General features: G+C 44.9%; 1 protein-coding gene across 7 annotated transcripts in view; it reads left to right on the plus strand.

The window, feature by feature from the left end:
* The window catches only part of RAD51B (RAD51 paralog B), a 414,790-nt gene extending 399,826 nt beyond the window's left edge, over positions 1-14,964 (plus strand). For 6 of the 7 annotated variants that reach the window (XM_075151892.1, XM_075151891.1, XM_075151888.1 and 3 more), the window contains one exon: positions 7,860-8,244. In XM_075151892.1, coding sequence (XP_075007993.1) covers positions 7,860-8,011 — 152 coding nt within the window. In that variant the 3' untranslated portion in view covers positions 8,012-8,244. Of the gene's footprint in view, positions 1-7,859; positions 8,245-10,754 lie in introns of those variants that run through there. The other variant, XM_075151894.1, reaches the window with a different exon arrangement.
* Positions 14,965-15,723: the final 759 nt, after the last annotated feature.

Here is a 15,723-nt window from a genome sequence, read left to right on the forward strand (position 1 = left end):
GTTCTTTCTGTCTCCATATGCCCCTTTTTTTCTTCTCCTAGTGCTTGCTGCTTTTTGCAAACTTGGGCAAAGAAACAAGCAGTAGCACTGAAGGCAGGTTCCCCTTTCTGTATAATGGAGGGCTCCAGATATTTAGAGGAAAGACTATTCCCATTACTTTCAATCGTCTGAGAACTCTCCCACAAACGAGGGATTTGTTCCCTGGATAGCTTGCCCAAGCTTCAAATTATTTTCTAGTTTTGAAAACAACGAGGCAATTTCTTCTAGTCTGCTGTTCGGTTTCTCAAATGTGAAAGGCAAGGTGTGAGGAGCAGGAAGGATCAACCAAAGAAAAATAAATCTCTTTCTTACAGTGTAGATGGCTCCCACGAGTCCCCATCTCACACGTAGTCACATGTCTTGTAGAAATCACTAGAAAAGCATGCACGCTTCAAGTCTACTCTCCTTAGCCATACTATAGATAACACTGCAGCCACCACTAAAATCAAATTTATTTGTCACTGCTTTTGCTGTTTGTTTACTTTTTGTATTTCTCTTCTGGAGCAGTGAAAATAGATTCTTCAGTTTCCTCTCTGGTTCTCATGCTCTTGCACAGCACTGCAATGTTTGGGTTGCGGTGAGCACTGCAGGGGAATGTTCCCTTCTTAAAATAAATCATGGAAACATTTCTGTTGGAATCAGGGCTTGTAGAAGTTTATTTTTTTTTAATAAGAAGAATGTCGGGCCAACTTTGACCTGACACCATATCCCTTTAAAGGGAACAGGCTTGTGATGCATGTCAGTGTATATACTTACATGTATATGTGTTTGTGTGTATATATGTGTGTATAACCCATATACATGCCAGTTTTGCTGGTATAACTGAGCACTGAAATCATCCTCTAAGAATGCTGGACCTGTTGGCCCTGTCTCCATCAGGCAGATCTGCAAATTCCTTAGCTAGCCCTACTGCAAGTTAGCGTAAGCCAGGGTGCTTAGTCTGCTGACTTCGGCATAGAAGGCGTAGGTCTATAAGCATGCACCGGCACTGTCGCTGAGCTGTTTCACACTTCTGTAATTATGTTGATGGGCTCACACTCACACATATTTCTGAATATTTTAAGAAGAAAACTAGACCCCCCCTTTTAACTGTAAGATAAATATGCACAGGTAGCACTTCTGTAGGGGCTAGGAGGTGTGGTCTAGGCATCGCTGATGTCCAGGCAGTGGTCTGCTGTAGGCATAGCACAACTCCACTTAGATCAGAGTTTGCTGAAGTATCCTTCAAGCTGTCTGTGAGCAGCTTTTGAACTTTCTTTTTAATCACGAAAAGGAAGCAGTTGTTTTCTGCACAGAAGTGTCTTTCAGATTGGCCCAAGTATGTAAAATGGTTACTTTGGTTCCCATCCAGCCCAATTCATTCAATAGTTTGTGTCAGGGTACTTGTCGTCAGTGGCATTTGCCCAGGCTGAGTCACACCCAGGCAATGATCTGAGAGAGCCTTCAAATCTTTTTCATCTTCATTTTACAGGGTACAGCCCTGGTAAATTCATGACCGTATTGTACCACACAGCTCTTCCTACAGCAGCTCCTTTTCTTCTAACCAGCTTTCAGCCCAGGAGGCAGCTACTTCCAAAAGAGACTCTCTGATTCAGTGCCCGTCTTTGTTTTCCAGATGTTTCTTTCACTGCGCCGCTTTCCGGTTACACTGCGAATTTGGGTGCGCTCAAGATATTTTTGCCTCCCTCCTCCACCCCAAAAATGGAGGAAATCTGAACTATATGAAAACGTAGCAAGAATGAGACCCTCGAGGAAAATGGCAGGGAGGTGTAGAGGACCGCGCAGGACTCTTTCCAGGAAATGGGTAGAAGGTTCATCACATGAGTCACTGAAACCTTAGATGACTAAATTCTTGAAGAATAAACTGTCAGGAATATGATACTGGACAGGACAGTTGCGGGGGAGAAGAAAACTTCTTAAATAGCTCTTGTTTGGTTTTTTGTTCATGATTCATTCCTGAGGAAATTGCTGCGTCTCTGGCCAGGGACGGGGGCAGCGTGCAGGCAGTGCCGTCCCTCCTGCGCAGAGGCAGCGGGCCAGGCATGCTGGGGTGCTGGGGTGCGCAGCCCCGCCGCTCCAGGCCCCAGCGCTCCTGCCGGAGGGGCTGAGAGGGGATCAGGAGTGCTCCATGGCCGTCCTGCCCAAGTGAATAAAGTAAGACAGGGTCACTAGTGCACTTACACCATCTGACTCAATTAGCCTCTTTTTTTGTATACCAGCAGGTATGGGACCAAGAGGAAATGAAGGTATTAAAACTCCAGTTCTAAGCTCCTTTTAAAAATTTGTCTTCCTCTACCTGCTCCAACCAGTAAACCAAGTTGTATCAATAAAATCGGCCCAAAGCTCTGAATTTGGATTTCAGAGAAGGTCTTAAGATTTAAGTGCCAGTAACAACAGAAGCAGTCAGAGTCCCTCCACAGCTACCTCCAGAGGAGCTGAACCAGCATTAGCAGCAGCAGGAAATGTTTGCCGTAGTATCTGAGTGTGGAGAAACCCCAATGTTCCAGCACGCCGCTGCCAGTTCCCACTTTGGTGAGTTTGACCCAGAGCATTTAACGTTTCAACATTAGTTCTGTGTCTCATAATGCCATTTACGTAATGATCGCTCATTTGGTTCCCATTAAAATCATGGTATTTCTTCTGCAAACCACTGCTTGTAAAAATCAAGCCACCCAGTTTTTCATTAGATTGTAATACAGGAAATAAATAGTCTGTTTGTAGGATGCACTCTGTAATTCTCAAAAAGAGAATAGGGGGCTTTTTTCCCCCTCTTGGATATACAAAGTTCAGATCTCAGAAGTAGGAACGTGAAAGATCTGTGAAGGGTTGCTGAATCTATCATCTTTGCAAAAACACAATGTAGTTACTTCCTGGTAGATGTTCCTCAGGTCCTATATTGATAAAAAGAGAGTCTACAGCTCTTCGTAGTCAGAGCAGCAAGAATCCTCCTAAAGTTGTAGAAATGGTAGTGTAGCTCTCACAGGTTGTCCCAGCGCCGCTACCTTTCGAGGCAGCGCAGAACGGTTCCTTGTATTATATATACCAGCGCTTTGAAGAATTCAGTTTCAAATGTCTCAAACAATGGGGGTTTCACCGCTTCCTGTGGGAGCCTGCTCTGCAGCCTAACTCGTTTCACCATCTGGAGCATTTTCCTGAGTGTCTGCCTGCTTTTAACTTTCTTTTAATTGTGCACCCACTATTTCTTCTTAAAGGTGGCTCGCCAAAAGTTTCTGTTGTGTGAAATTCACGTTACGTGGTGGGTTTTTATTTTTTATGAGGATCAGGAAAACCCTGAAAGATTGATGGCTTCTTCTCTTTGCTTTTTTTCCCTCAGAAATAATAAGAAGTAATTAATAATGTATTACTGCTTTTCTAGCCATTCATCTCAGCAATTTACAAGGAAGGTCAACATTGTTGTACTCTTTTTATAGATGAGAAAAACTGAAGCACAGGGCAGGAAGAAACTTGCCCAGGATCATTCAATGAGCCCATGGCAAGACTTGGATTTTTAACCAGATCTCCACAATAGTGCCCTACTTTACTTTTTTTTTTTAACTCTTTTTTTTTTTTTTTTTTTTTTGGTCCAGTCCAGTTCCCTTTGGCTTTGTTGGAGTACCTAGGAAGGACAAGATTTCCATGAACTTTATTCAGAATTGTCATATTGTAACTGAAAGGTCAGCTTGTTGAATATTTAACAGTTACTATCTTTCCAGTGTACTGGTTAAGCATCCTAATTAAGTAGTGATAAATAAAACCAACAAAGCATTTTAACAGACTGATTCAGTCCCTAGGGCCTCCGAGCTGAATTTCCTTCAGCTGGTCCGTGTTTTCCCGGTTGCGGATTGTCCAAATTGAACACAGTATATATCAACCACGCTCTTATCAGTGCACTGCAGGGAGATTTCCTTCCTCCTCAGTGCCACCATGCTTACTTCACCTGTCGTATTTCCCTTAGCTGTGGTTTTCGGTAAGCGTGTTTCTCAGAATCTGGGTAGTTGCTGAATTATAAATCTTCCAATTTGGAACAATAACACCGCAGTCTGTACAGCACGATGCACTGGGTAGAGAGCATTGAACAGGCTTCACCTGGGTATCAGAAGCCGTCTGGCTTTAGCAGCACCGAGCTCTCCGTGGGCTGCTAGCAGGCAGGGTGTTTCTCCTACCTGCCATAAAGGTTCTGCCTGTCCGGCCTGTCATTTCAGTGAATATCCTTACTGGGACTAGATCCACCTGAGCACATGGTAAGATGAGTTTTGTTCCTCACCTCCCCATGGGAATGGCTGGGGAAGGCAGCCACGGCCGTGTGCTCGCAGTCTGATCTGCAGGAGTCTCGTAACTGCCCTACACTGACCGGACACTGAACTGACAGCACCCATCACGTGCGAGGTGCAGCGCTCTGTATGGATTGAGAAATCTAAAATTAGAGCTCTGGGTAGGCCAGAGTTATATCTGAGGGATAGCACATAGATCTTCCTGGCTGCTGACCACTTTTCAAGAATGCCAGTAAGTGAAGCCCTTACCATCTGAGTTATTCCCCCACTGCTCCTTCAGGCCTCCTTTATTCCAGATATCATTGAGACAGCGTCTGAGGATTTACCGAAAGCTACAAGACTGCTGTAGGTCACTGAGCATTGTCTTTGCTTTCAGATTGAGTTTGAGAAATTACCAGCGGTGTCATGCTTATGCCTCCTGGCCATGTGAATAGAGGAAGCTAAGAAGCAACAATGGATTACATAAAGCAGGGAAATCCCCCTCAAACTTCTCTCAGACTATCTCAAACTGAAGTTGATTTGCATACATACACTACAAATAACTTTGCAATGGCTTCTAGCCCCATGAAAGGGTTACATGTGCTTGCCTATAATCATTTAGGCCAGTTCCACCAGCTGAATCACTCAGAGAAAATAAAAAAGACTGAATCAGAGCCTGTATAGAAATCTAAGCAGTTTTGTGTAGCATCAGCCTACTTCAGATAAGGATACAACTGAGTAACGCTATTCCACAAAAAATCAATGGGAAATGTTCAGTACCTACTAGTAACTAGCAGTTATTCTAGAAAAACAGTGCTAAAAAGCTATGTTAAGTTTTATAATTTGTGATTATGGATGGGTGGTATCATTCTTCAGCTAAACTTGCAACTAAGCTTCCTATACAAACCCTGTTTGGTGGAAAATGGACCTTATGGAAAACCAGAAAAAAGCTATAGTATCCTGTAGTTGAAAGCTATGGCCAGTTGATTTACAAAATCTGAGACTCATTAAGCCTGGAATTCCTGAGCAATGCTGTTCAAAAAGCATGGTGTTCAACAGACTTCCAAAATTCCTGTGATTTTTTTTAAACGTCATGGTTTAACAGAAACAAACAAGTGAGCAAAAAAGAGATAGCATATTGAAAATGCATATTTACTGGGTTATCTCAGGCTCAAAAATGTAGTTGGCTAATATGACACTACAAAAATCTTTTACATTATCTTTGATGCACTAAGAATGGCAATGTTTATAAGTGTAGTACATCATGACTACGGAATGCCTAAATTCTTCTTGAAAACAGACGGTATTTTCTGTTTCTTTGCTGAGAGAGTGGGCTTTTGGGGTTTGGGAGGTTTGTTTGTTTGTTTTAATAGGATAAGAATATAAAGTTCCCAAAGGCTCGCTAAGAGCTGTTTCTCTGGAAATAATTTAGTCACCTACCCCCTTTCCTAGCTTTCTATTGAAACAAGTTCTTAGATACATTTCCTGCCAGCCCTCTCCCAAAGCTACACAAGAGTATAGACAACGGCACAGATTCTTTAGGCTTTCCCAGCAAATTCACGGAAGGATTTTCTGTACATTTTCTGGGTTGTCAAGCCAGCTCTACGTTAAAATTAAGTATAGTTGGGTAGGGATATAATTTTAAACAATGCTGTAGAGGCCTTGCAGTAAATACCAAAGCTGTTTTAAACAGTCTTAGAGGTGCTTTTGTCGGTATAGCGTATTTCCCTTGAGGAATTCACCAAAGGTGTATTGGCGAAAGTGGGGTTTGTTCTACCTGCATTAAGGTTATCCTCATTGTCAGTATGGTTATACCAGGACAGCTATATGAGCAACTCTTTTCTAATGTAGTTGCTTTTCATATAGTTAACAAACAGGACTAGAGAGGAGGAGGAAAAATGAGACACAGCTTCTCTTGACAACCCGTGTAAGCCTTGCGTTTCTTCTATAATATCACCTCTGTTGCTAATAATGTCATGGCCTGTTGCAGTAGAATATCCCGCCTTTCACCCTCCTCCTTTCAGCTTTATTGACTTTCCTCAAGCTTTGATACAGAACAATAGGAATTGGCCCAGGTCTGAACTGGCTGTTCTGCAGAGTCCTAGAGGCAGCTGAGGTCTCCCTGTGCTATGATGGAGCTTGTTTCAATGGGTCAGCTGTAGAGATCGGAAGAGGAGAAGTACATATCTGAATAGGCCTGGGACACCTTGCAACACAGTTAGTAGCAGCAAACATGAGGACATGACATGATCTGACTGATGATTCATTAGTATCTTGGGTATTTTGGTCCTGATAACTGTGTGTTTCTTCAGTTTGTGTTCTTTTCAACAGCTTGCAGGTTGATCAGGAAGGCTTTAATTTTGTTTTTTAATATATTCTCTCATGAACAACAGGCCATTTTCTACATAAGACATTACTGTCTAATCACAGTAATATAATATCCTGTATTTACATAGAAAACTTCATCCCAAAGCACTTTACAGCCTGGCACTGACATGGGACTAAGATTAGAAGAGGAGCAGCTCATACTGGTTAGGAAGCAGGCTCTGCTCTCAGCCTAGGTATTAGTAAAGCATATAGGGTGGAGCCATAGTATTTTCTCTGAATCCAGGGCAATTTGCTGTGGAGAAGACTTCTGGAATTGGGAGTTTCAGATAGGACTTTGGCAATGCTACAAAATCATAAACAAAAAAGGGGGAGGTGTGGAGAAGAATTAAGAGGTGGCCTAATGAGCACCAGCTGATTCAAGAGCAGAAACAGGTGAAGGGAATTGTGAGCAGACGTGTGATCGTTGCCGGAAGGAAGGTATAAGAGAGGCAATGGAGAGAGGCAGAGGAGAGAGGTGCAATGGGGGGGGGGGGGGGAGAGAGGGAGAGAGAGGGGAGAGAGAGAGAGAGAGAGAGAGAGAGAGAGAGAGAGAGAGAGAGAGAGAGAGAGAGAGAGAGAGAGAGAGAGAGAGAGAGAGAGAGAGAGAGAGAGAGAGAGATGGTAGGGCTGCCCTGTGATGATAAAGGCTGTGCATGTATCTATCTGATGCCACAATTTGCTAGTAGTTGGAAAATATATTGGTATAAGCTGTGCTCTGTTTAACTCTAGGAAATGTGTTTGAACTGTAGAAAATAAGCTGCGGTAGAGAATGTCAGTCCTCTTGCAGATCCCATTCTCTGTTCATAGGCACTGGCTACCAAAGAACAGTTTTACTGGAAAATTAAGGTGATGCAAAGGTCCTCAACAAGTATACACTGGCTTTGGAGAGCTCCGCCAAAGGATGGTAGAGGGGCCTGGACTAGAGCACGAGAGTAGCATCAGAAACTTTCCCAGCCAGAATGCGAAGGGGAGTCTGGACACCGGTATCTAGAAGGACAGGCAGGCAGCAGAAAGAGGATTGTTACATATAAGTCAATCCATTTTCAGCAAGTCTGTGAAATTAGTTCATACTGAACTAATTACCTTGATTTGTTTTGTGGATTAAACGGGTTTCCAAGTGGTTGTTTGCTGGAGGAAATGGTAACTTTGTGATCTCATTCTGACACATTGGCATTGAGGTGTCTGCTTTATTGTGTGTTTCAGATGGAAAGGATCAAACAAATTTAACCTGGGAGGGAACCAATCCTGCCCTGCAGACCATACGAGTGAGAAACACTGCCTTGAAAGATACTTTACTTGACACTGCTTTACCCAGCACTATTGGTGAGACTCCGAGCAATACATCCAATCTATAGAAAGGACAAATGAAACCTCCACCAAGAAATGAATGAATGACAACATTGGTTTTCAAAAATCTGGTGGAGCAGATAGTGAGCATTCTTCTTCTTTTGTCTCTTTAAAGACTAACTTTAAAACCAAGTGCTGTTCTTCATACGTGTGGGGCCATACTTAACTCTGAACCTATGAAAATCCTGTATTTTGTTCAGGTTAATTTAAGTGACATAGTAATAAAAGCCTCTGAACAACACACATGCTACTGAGGAAGCATAGGCCACACGTTTCTTCCTAATTCACCCTGTCACCTCACCAATCTGGAGGAACTGACAGTCAAACACACAAGAGTGCTTGGTGTTCATAATATAGTGAAATGTTTGCTTCTGCTTTTTAAGAGAAATGATAAACCCACTCATTGGCTTCATTAAGAAGCAATAGTTCAGTGAGCTCTTATTCCTGTAACTCACTTGAAAATCATCAGAGATGATGGAACAGAGTTGCTAATAGCCGAGCTCTGGCAGGTCAGAATAGAAGGAGAACAGGTAGCAATCCAAAAGGTGGGAAGATCGGTGTGTATTACAGCTGCTAAGCTTTCTCTGTCTTCAAAGCTCTTTTAAAGTATTCACAACGTGACTGCAAACCACAGAACTATTTACTCACCTTACAGACTTAGAGAATGTATGACTAGCTCAAGGCCGCTGAAGGCATCGCTGGCTGCGCTGTGATCAGGATCAGGTTGTTCCCGGCTCTCAAGCCTCACATCCCTCAGGGAAAGCCGTGGGTTCAGGTAGTGCTGACTGCCGATGCACAGTCGCCATTGGCCCAAGAGGCTGGTTCTGTCCTCTGCAGTCAGAGGGGAAGCCTCCCTGAGCAACCCCTTGAAAAGCAGAGTAACCTGTACAGAAATATGGGAGGTCTGGAGTACTGCCAAGGTGGCTGTAGGGAACCCGGCAAGGAAATCAGCTGCACAGGGGCACCTGTGGTAGTGAGGCAAGCAGGTTGCCATCTGCTGTTTGCTAGGCAGTCTTTGGGTGACGGGAGAGCTCCTGGGGAGCACATGGCCCCTGTTAAAAAGTACGCACACCCTTACCGTGGCACTGAGAGAGACTGAGAAGCTGGGATGTGGAAGCTGATGTTGCGTCACTCCCAGCCACCAAACAGGATGGCATGGAGGAGGCTACTCTGCAGCTATCTACTTACATGCCCGCTCACGCAGCTTTGGGCTCGCCTTTAACAAGGAAGTTTCCATCACAACAAGGAAGCCACTCCATTTCAAAAAGCTACTTTTAAAAGCTAATATGTTTCACCTTGGGGAAGAGCAGTTCTCCAGCTTCAGTGTTACCAGTTTTGTGCTTTGAAGAGATCTTTGTAAAATTTAATTTTGTTTAACTTAAGATTAGATTTTTTTCTTGACATTGCTGCACTACTGGCCATTCAGTCAAACCCTGCTGAACTTGCTTGTAGCCATTTTATCTGTGTATCTTGTAAATATTTGGTAGAGCACTCAGACTCAGAAGTGTTTTTTGCTCTTACAGTCACATGCCTGGTTCCAGGACCTTTCAGTAGCACAAAAGGCTGAAAGCAGGGAAAATTCCACTGAGATTCATTCGAGTCTCCAGGGAGCAACTGCACTCTGTTTAGACTAAAATTTCTCATTGCTGCCTCTCCTTTTTTAAAAAACATGGAAGCATAGAGAGGGGAAGCTGGAGGGTAGGCTTTTTTATTATTATGAACACCAAAATGCAAGCACTGTTTCACTCATTTCTCTCATGTTGCAGGACCATTTGTGGTTGGAGAGGGACATAAGCTTTTTAATGCTTTCTGCACTACCTGGGAGATTTCCATCCAAGTTCTAAAATGTTTTACAAACATTAATTCATTAAGCTTAGTCCCCTTCTTCTCAGCCCCGTGAAGGAAATACTAAATACAGTTTAAAGACAGGGCTAATGAGACTAAAAATGTTGTGCCTTGCCTAAAGTCACATGGGCAGCACGGCAAGAGGACAAGTCTTTGAGTCTCAGCTTTCTACCTTACACCACAGACAACCCACGTTCCCTCCCTTTTCAAGGCTTGCTGTAGTTCCCCTTCTGGGATATAGTGAAAACACGCTGGCATCACACCTTGAGATAACCTTGTTTTTTCCCCCTTGGAACAGAGAGGCTACTCACAGCTGCTGTCCCATGGGATTAAGATGTTGAGAGGAATGGGGGGGGTGGGAAAGCAACTCACTGCTCTGTCTGCCTTGGGCATGTTTTGCCTCCACTGCTGCCAGTGGAGTTGGTGTACTATCATCGGGAGCAACCTCAAACATTTTTGCATGTGCTTCCATATAAAATTCAGGCAGGATTGTGATAAAAATGCCATAATCAAAGAGAGAACTTGGCTGACAAGAAAATTGGGCAGACGAGCCAATAACTTACTCCTGTATTGAATATATGTGATTTCATTATCCTTCTGTATGTGACCTGCATTTCTTGCTGCTTCTTATTATCAGAATCCCATAACTACTGCTGCAGCCATCTCTTTCACCTCTTCAGAAGAGAGGGGTAGTCCATCAGCCAGTTCCTCTCCAGTGGTGTGAGTCAGGTTTTTACTAGGGGGATTAATGGTCGCTTGAAGAGGGTTGTTTCCAACAGGGCTGAGTAAAAAGCAATGTGCACATGAGTCATGAAGTGGAAGAGAAGGAAACAAATCTATAGATTTAAAGGTTTTGAATTATTTCTTTTCCCCTGGCTTCCCTTGTCCACATTGATCAATAACCAGACCTGCAAAAGCTGGAAACGTATTGACGGTAGCTGGCGTAAGCAGGACTGAGAGCTTCTCCCACTGTGCAAACAAACCTGAAGTCAGTCAGCCCCCAAAACCAGATCAGCGTGTACCAGCTGTTCCAGCCCTTGTAGGTGAGAGATGCTGGGAGAAAAATCAGATCACAGTGCAGCAGCCGCCTCCTGTCTCTCCTGTGACCCTGGGGTTACCCTGGCACTGGTGCCCTCGGCCTCTTCACACTGTTACCTTCTATGACAAGACCCCAGCGCTGGTCCTTGGGTACGCTGCTTCTGTAGCACTCTTCCCTGCAGAGGATCCAGACTCACTGCAAACGCTGTGCACAGTGCTCATTTCATTCCCCGCTGAAAGGCAGCCAGGCCTGAGGTGGAACATGGCAAGCACTTCGCCGCGCCTGGCAACTCCATGCAGCTGCTGAAAACAAGCGGGGAAGAAAGCGGTGTACAAATGCAGGGGAATTCTCACATAGGCAGGATGTAATTAGCAGAGCTGGAATTTGGCCAGGACGCTGGGGTTAAAACACTGGCTTGCAGGTAACACACTGGGATCTTTCATAATTCAAATGCTCAGGATCTCCCGTTTCCATCTTACCTGGAAGATGTCAGAAGACCGTTCCCTATTTAATGTTCCTGGGCAGCTCTCGAACATCCGACACAAAGGAAAAAGTGTCTAATGGTGCTGCACCTGCAGTGCTTCTCCGCCAGCAACTGCCCACCGTGAACAGCAGCTGAAAGCATCACATCCTGACAGGGCTATGGCTGCATCGCGGTAAAACACGCCACAGCTGCCCCCATGCCTTGGGGTTCACTTCACCCTTAACTCGCATTACTCAGTTTTCAGGCTGCAAATCCCCACCAAACAGCAAGAAAAGATGATAAAATTAGGGCAGTCCCTCACATGTTAAAACACAAGAGAGAGAATATTACCATTACATGCTGCTTCAACCCTATTCTCTGCCACTTGAAATAGTACCAAATCGGTATCGGACAACAGAGAATTAGATAAAGCACTTCTCCCCAGTGCAGATGAGTGAGCTTCTCCAACTGGCCTTGCCGGTAATACACAGAGCGTTGAGAGCTCTTGCCTCCTCCTTCCTTCCAGCAGAAAAATCACGTTCAAAGCAGCACAACATTTTTTTTCCCTTCATGATCTCACTTTCCGTATAAGCAATCTTTGTGTTTACTACGAGGATGCTGAATGTCCACAAAAGGTCAGGGAAGTCATTCATGAACCTCACGTGTGGAAAGTCCGCACGACATTTCTACCACGACGTGACCCACAGTCTGACCTATACATAATTGCAAACCTCTTACCCTTCCTCCGTCAGACCTGCAGACCGTGTACAGTTCGCAGAGCTGACTTCCTCCCTGTGGTGCAGTGCGTGCAAGCAAAACAAGAGGTGTTCCTGCCATCCGAGAAAGCATAATCTCTGCATCAGTAAGTCATAAAAAAGGGACCCCTCCTATGCCTGTGAGGGCTCCCCGTATCGGCTTTTGGTTTGTTTGGGGTTTTTGTATGCCCAGGCTGCCATGCAAGTCCCCCTCTTTGTCAAGTGTTGCTTAATACAACCACCGACCAAACTTGCTGAGAGCACTTCAGTCAGGGATAACAAACCTACAGAGTGACTCAAACAGCAAAGTGGGCTGGAGAAAGCAAAGTATGGGCAGCTGCAGGCAACAGGAAATCCAGCACTAATAAATAAAATGTCTTCTAGCCAGAAAGAGGAAATAAACAGCAGCAGCGCAAACTGAGAGGACAGAAGAGAAGAACACAGCATAACTGTGGCGCGGGAATCACTGCATTACAGTGAGCTTATTTTTACAGAACGTTGTCCCGGTTTGTTATGTGTTCAGGCTGCAAAAAAAAGTGGGGGAGTGGGAGGACTGCTCAAAGAGAGGGTCTCTATCAGAAGAAGTTGTCAACAACCACTGTAATTAAGGAAGCAGCCAGAGCACACACAACCTGAGCCACCGCCAACGTGAAATGAAAGCATTTTTTGTTTGCAGCCGTAGCCCCGAAGGATAATAAAAGATGGTTCTACCGTGCCAAGTGAGGAGCTGCAGGGACACCGTTTCTAGATGGCAAATGCCCCGCTCCCATCTTTCCAAAATTACACGCCGTGGGGAGGCAGCAAGTTACTCTTCCTACGTGCGCTTTCGAAGCATGTGCCCGCGCACCCCGTCTGACTGCAGCAGCCGCCTCGGGAGGCCAGCCACCACGCAGGTGAGCCCCCAGCCACCATGGTAGCGATGGAGGTGGCACCGCCTGAGCTCTGCCCCCCAGCCGACGGGCTGTTCTGGCGCTGCTTGGTCCAGATAGCCAAATCGGCAACCCTTAATTTTTCCCCTCGCACTCAGCACCACGGCCCCACGGCATTGCCACCACCAGTGGGAGCTGCCGCATTCAGAAGAGCTGCACCCCGCTCTCCTCCCGAAGGTGGCTGTGTTTAGGAGGCTCGCTGGTGCCTTGCCAAGGAGCTTCGTGCACAGCATGCCGAAACAGTACTCTTCTTGCTACTGGTAGCATCTTTCACCTGGAATGGCCGGGTGGCCTGTGCCCGTGCGGTGGTGGGTGCTGGGGAGCGGTGGGTGGGCTGGCAGAGCCGAGGGCGTTGGTACGGACCTTCTCAGCAATGGGACAGTATCATGAGGCTTTCACCGGTGGCTGTAGAAACTCGTGTGCAGGTTCAGCAAAGGGAAAGAAGTCATTCACAAATTGCATGCATGTTTCTGAATTCATTCATTGAGTGGCGTTTGCCTTTCATCCTCCCCCCAGCCCTGTCCGCATTGCTGGCATTCTCTCCCAATCCCGTATAATAATTCCCAGGTCTCCACAAGCCACTGCCTGCCAATGGAGCCCACAGTCACTGGACCGCCAGCCCGGTCACATGAAAAGTTACATGCAAAGGTTTAACGCTTTCTCCTGACCCCAGCCGCCGTTCCTGTGAATCCCCTGCAGTGTTTTCCTAATCAGGTGCCAGGGAAGCTTTGCACCGGACAGGGTGCTAAGAAGGTGGCTATTTAGCTGCAGCATTTCCAGAGTCTTTGAGCTCTCTCCTAAGCTGTAAATACAAGCAGTGGAGCCAGGTGAATGTCTGACAAGGCTGCCATTTAGACCTGAAGAAAAAAAAGAAGGGCTGCTTTCGAACCAAATGCATATTGCTGTTGCCCCACTTTCTCTAGCCCAACAGCTGTACTGATGGTTAATTGCTTCAGCAGGGTATGGAAATCCCTTCTTAAAGCCTGGATACAGGGTACACAGCTATGATCCAGTATAATTTTAACCTCCATTGGACATTGCCAATGTGTTTGTTACTAGGGAATCAAAAAGAAAATACAGTCCTTTCCCTAAAGCCTTCCATTACCAAATTCTAGATGATAGTGCAGGTATTTAATACATCGCACAACCTGTGAAAGCGACGAAATATTTTCTTTCGCATCCCTCCTACCTCTGAGACATCAGAGAAAACACATGCTTTTGAGGAATCTCGAATGGAAGTGATTTTTTATTAAATATAGATGAAAAGCAGAAATGTCCAAAAGCTGTTTCTGATAGATAGGCAGTGACAGTCGTTTCCTTGCTATCGCTGTAATGTGAGGGAGTGCAGGTACCTCCCGCAGAAAGAGTTCTTGTTCTCCACCTGATGCTTCCACGTAGGATTTCACGCATGTGACAGTGCATGATTCATGAGTTGCAGCTCGGCTTTGGAAAGCATGGGAATTGTGTCTGGCTGTCAGGGCCCAGTGTTCATCTGGGTTTCACATGGCGCACAGAAAGACGTGCCAGTTGCACCTTCGAGCCAAACAGTTGGATAATCAAACTGAGCATTTGGTTTCAGTTTTGGTTCTTTTTTTTTGGAAGGGAGGGGGCAGGCTGGTTATGAACTCCAACCTATACATGCATTTTTGTGGGTTTAGTGAAAAGACCATGGCAAAGTTTTAAGTTACAGTGTATTTACATTGTCCTGTTTTAAGTTCCACCACTACCAACATAACTTTCAAAAATAAACAAAAAAACCCCAAATAAAATTGAGAGTATTTTTCAAATTCTCTGCTTTTCTCATGCATTCAAAAGTGTAAGCCTGTTCTGCTTGACTGGCTGGCTGTTTGATTGTTGCTTTTTATTTTATTACATTGTTTAATTCTTAATTGTAAGCCTCCAAAATCATAAAATCTGAGTTCTAGTGTCAGTCTCTACACTCAAATGTAACTACTGAAAAGTGCCTTGGCTACCTCTTTAGTATATATGGCATTTAATGTACTTTGCTTAAATTGGATATTTCCAACTCAATCCAAACAGGAGACTTGAGAAACCCTCCTTCTGCCAGATGAGAGCGTACCTGAATAATATAGGAATGACTTTTCTCCCTGAAAAGCATTAACAAAATACATGCATAAATACTGGGGTTTAATCAGCCAGTGCTGCCTGTTTATTTAAGGGAAAAACTTATTTAACCCTTCAGGAGGGATTCAAACTACCAGAGAGAATGGAGATAGGTCTGAGCACCCACATGGTAACATGTTTGTAGCAGAAAATAGGAGTCGGTGATGTCTGTGCCTGTGATCTGCTGGCACTGCCCACCCTGCCACATGACGACCGGGAGACCAGCGAGGAGGATTTTCCATTTCTGGAAAGTGCAGTGAAATGGAGGAGCGCAGTGATCACCAAATTGTCTTTCCTTCTATGAAGTATTGTCTTCAAGATACTGCTTGACATTCATTCAGTCAAATGTTTTGACAATTTGAACAAACAAGCAGAAAATGGTTTTGATTTTTGGCTCCAGTGGGCCATCTGTGAAGACGAGTAAGTAGCGCAGCATGTGCCACGTCTCTTAAATACCCTTCCTTGCCAGAAACATATGTGGCATGTTTCCCAGGCTGTGGAAAGGGTTATCGGTTCCAGTCCACCAAGTCACCCTTCCCTCTCCACACACCCCTCACCATTCCTA

This window comes from Calonectris borealis, chromosome 5, assembly GCF_964195595.1.
Source record: "Calonectris borealis chromosome 5, bCalBor7.hap1.2, whole genome shotgun sequence".
Classification (NCBI taxonomy): Eukaryota; Metazoa; Chordata; class Aves; order Procellariiformes; family Procellariidae; genus Calonectris; species Calonectris borealis.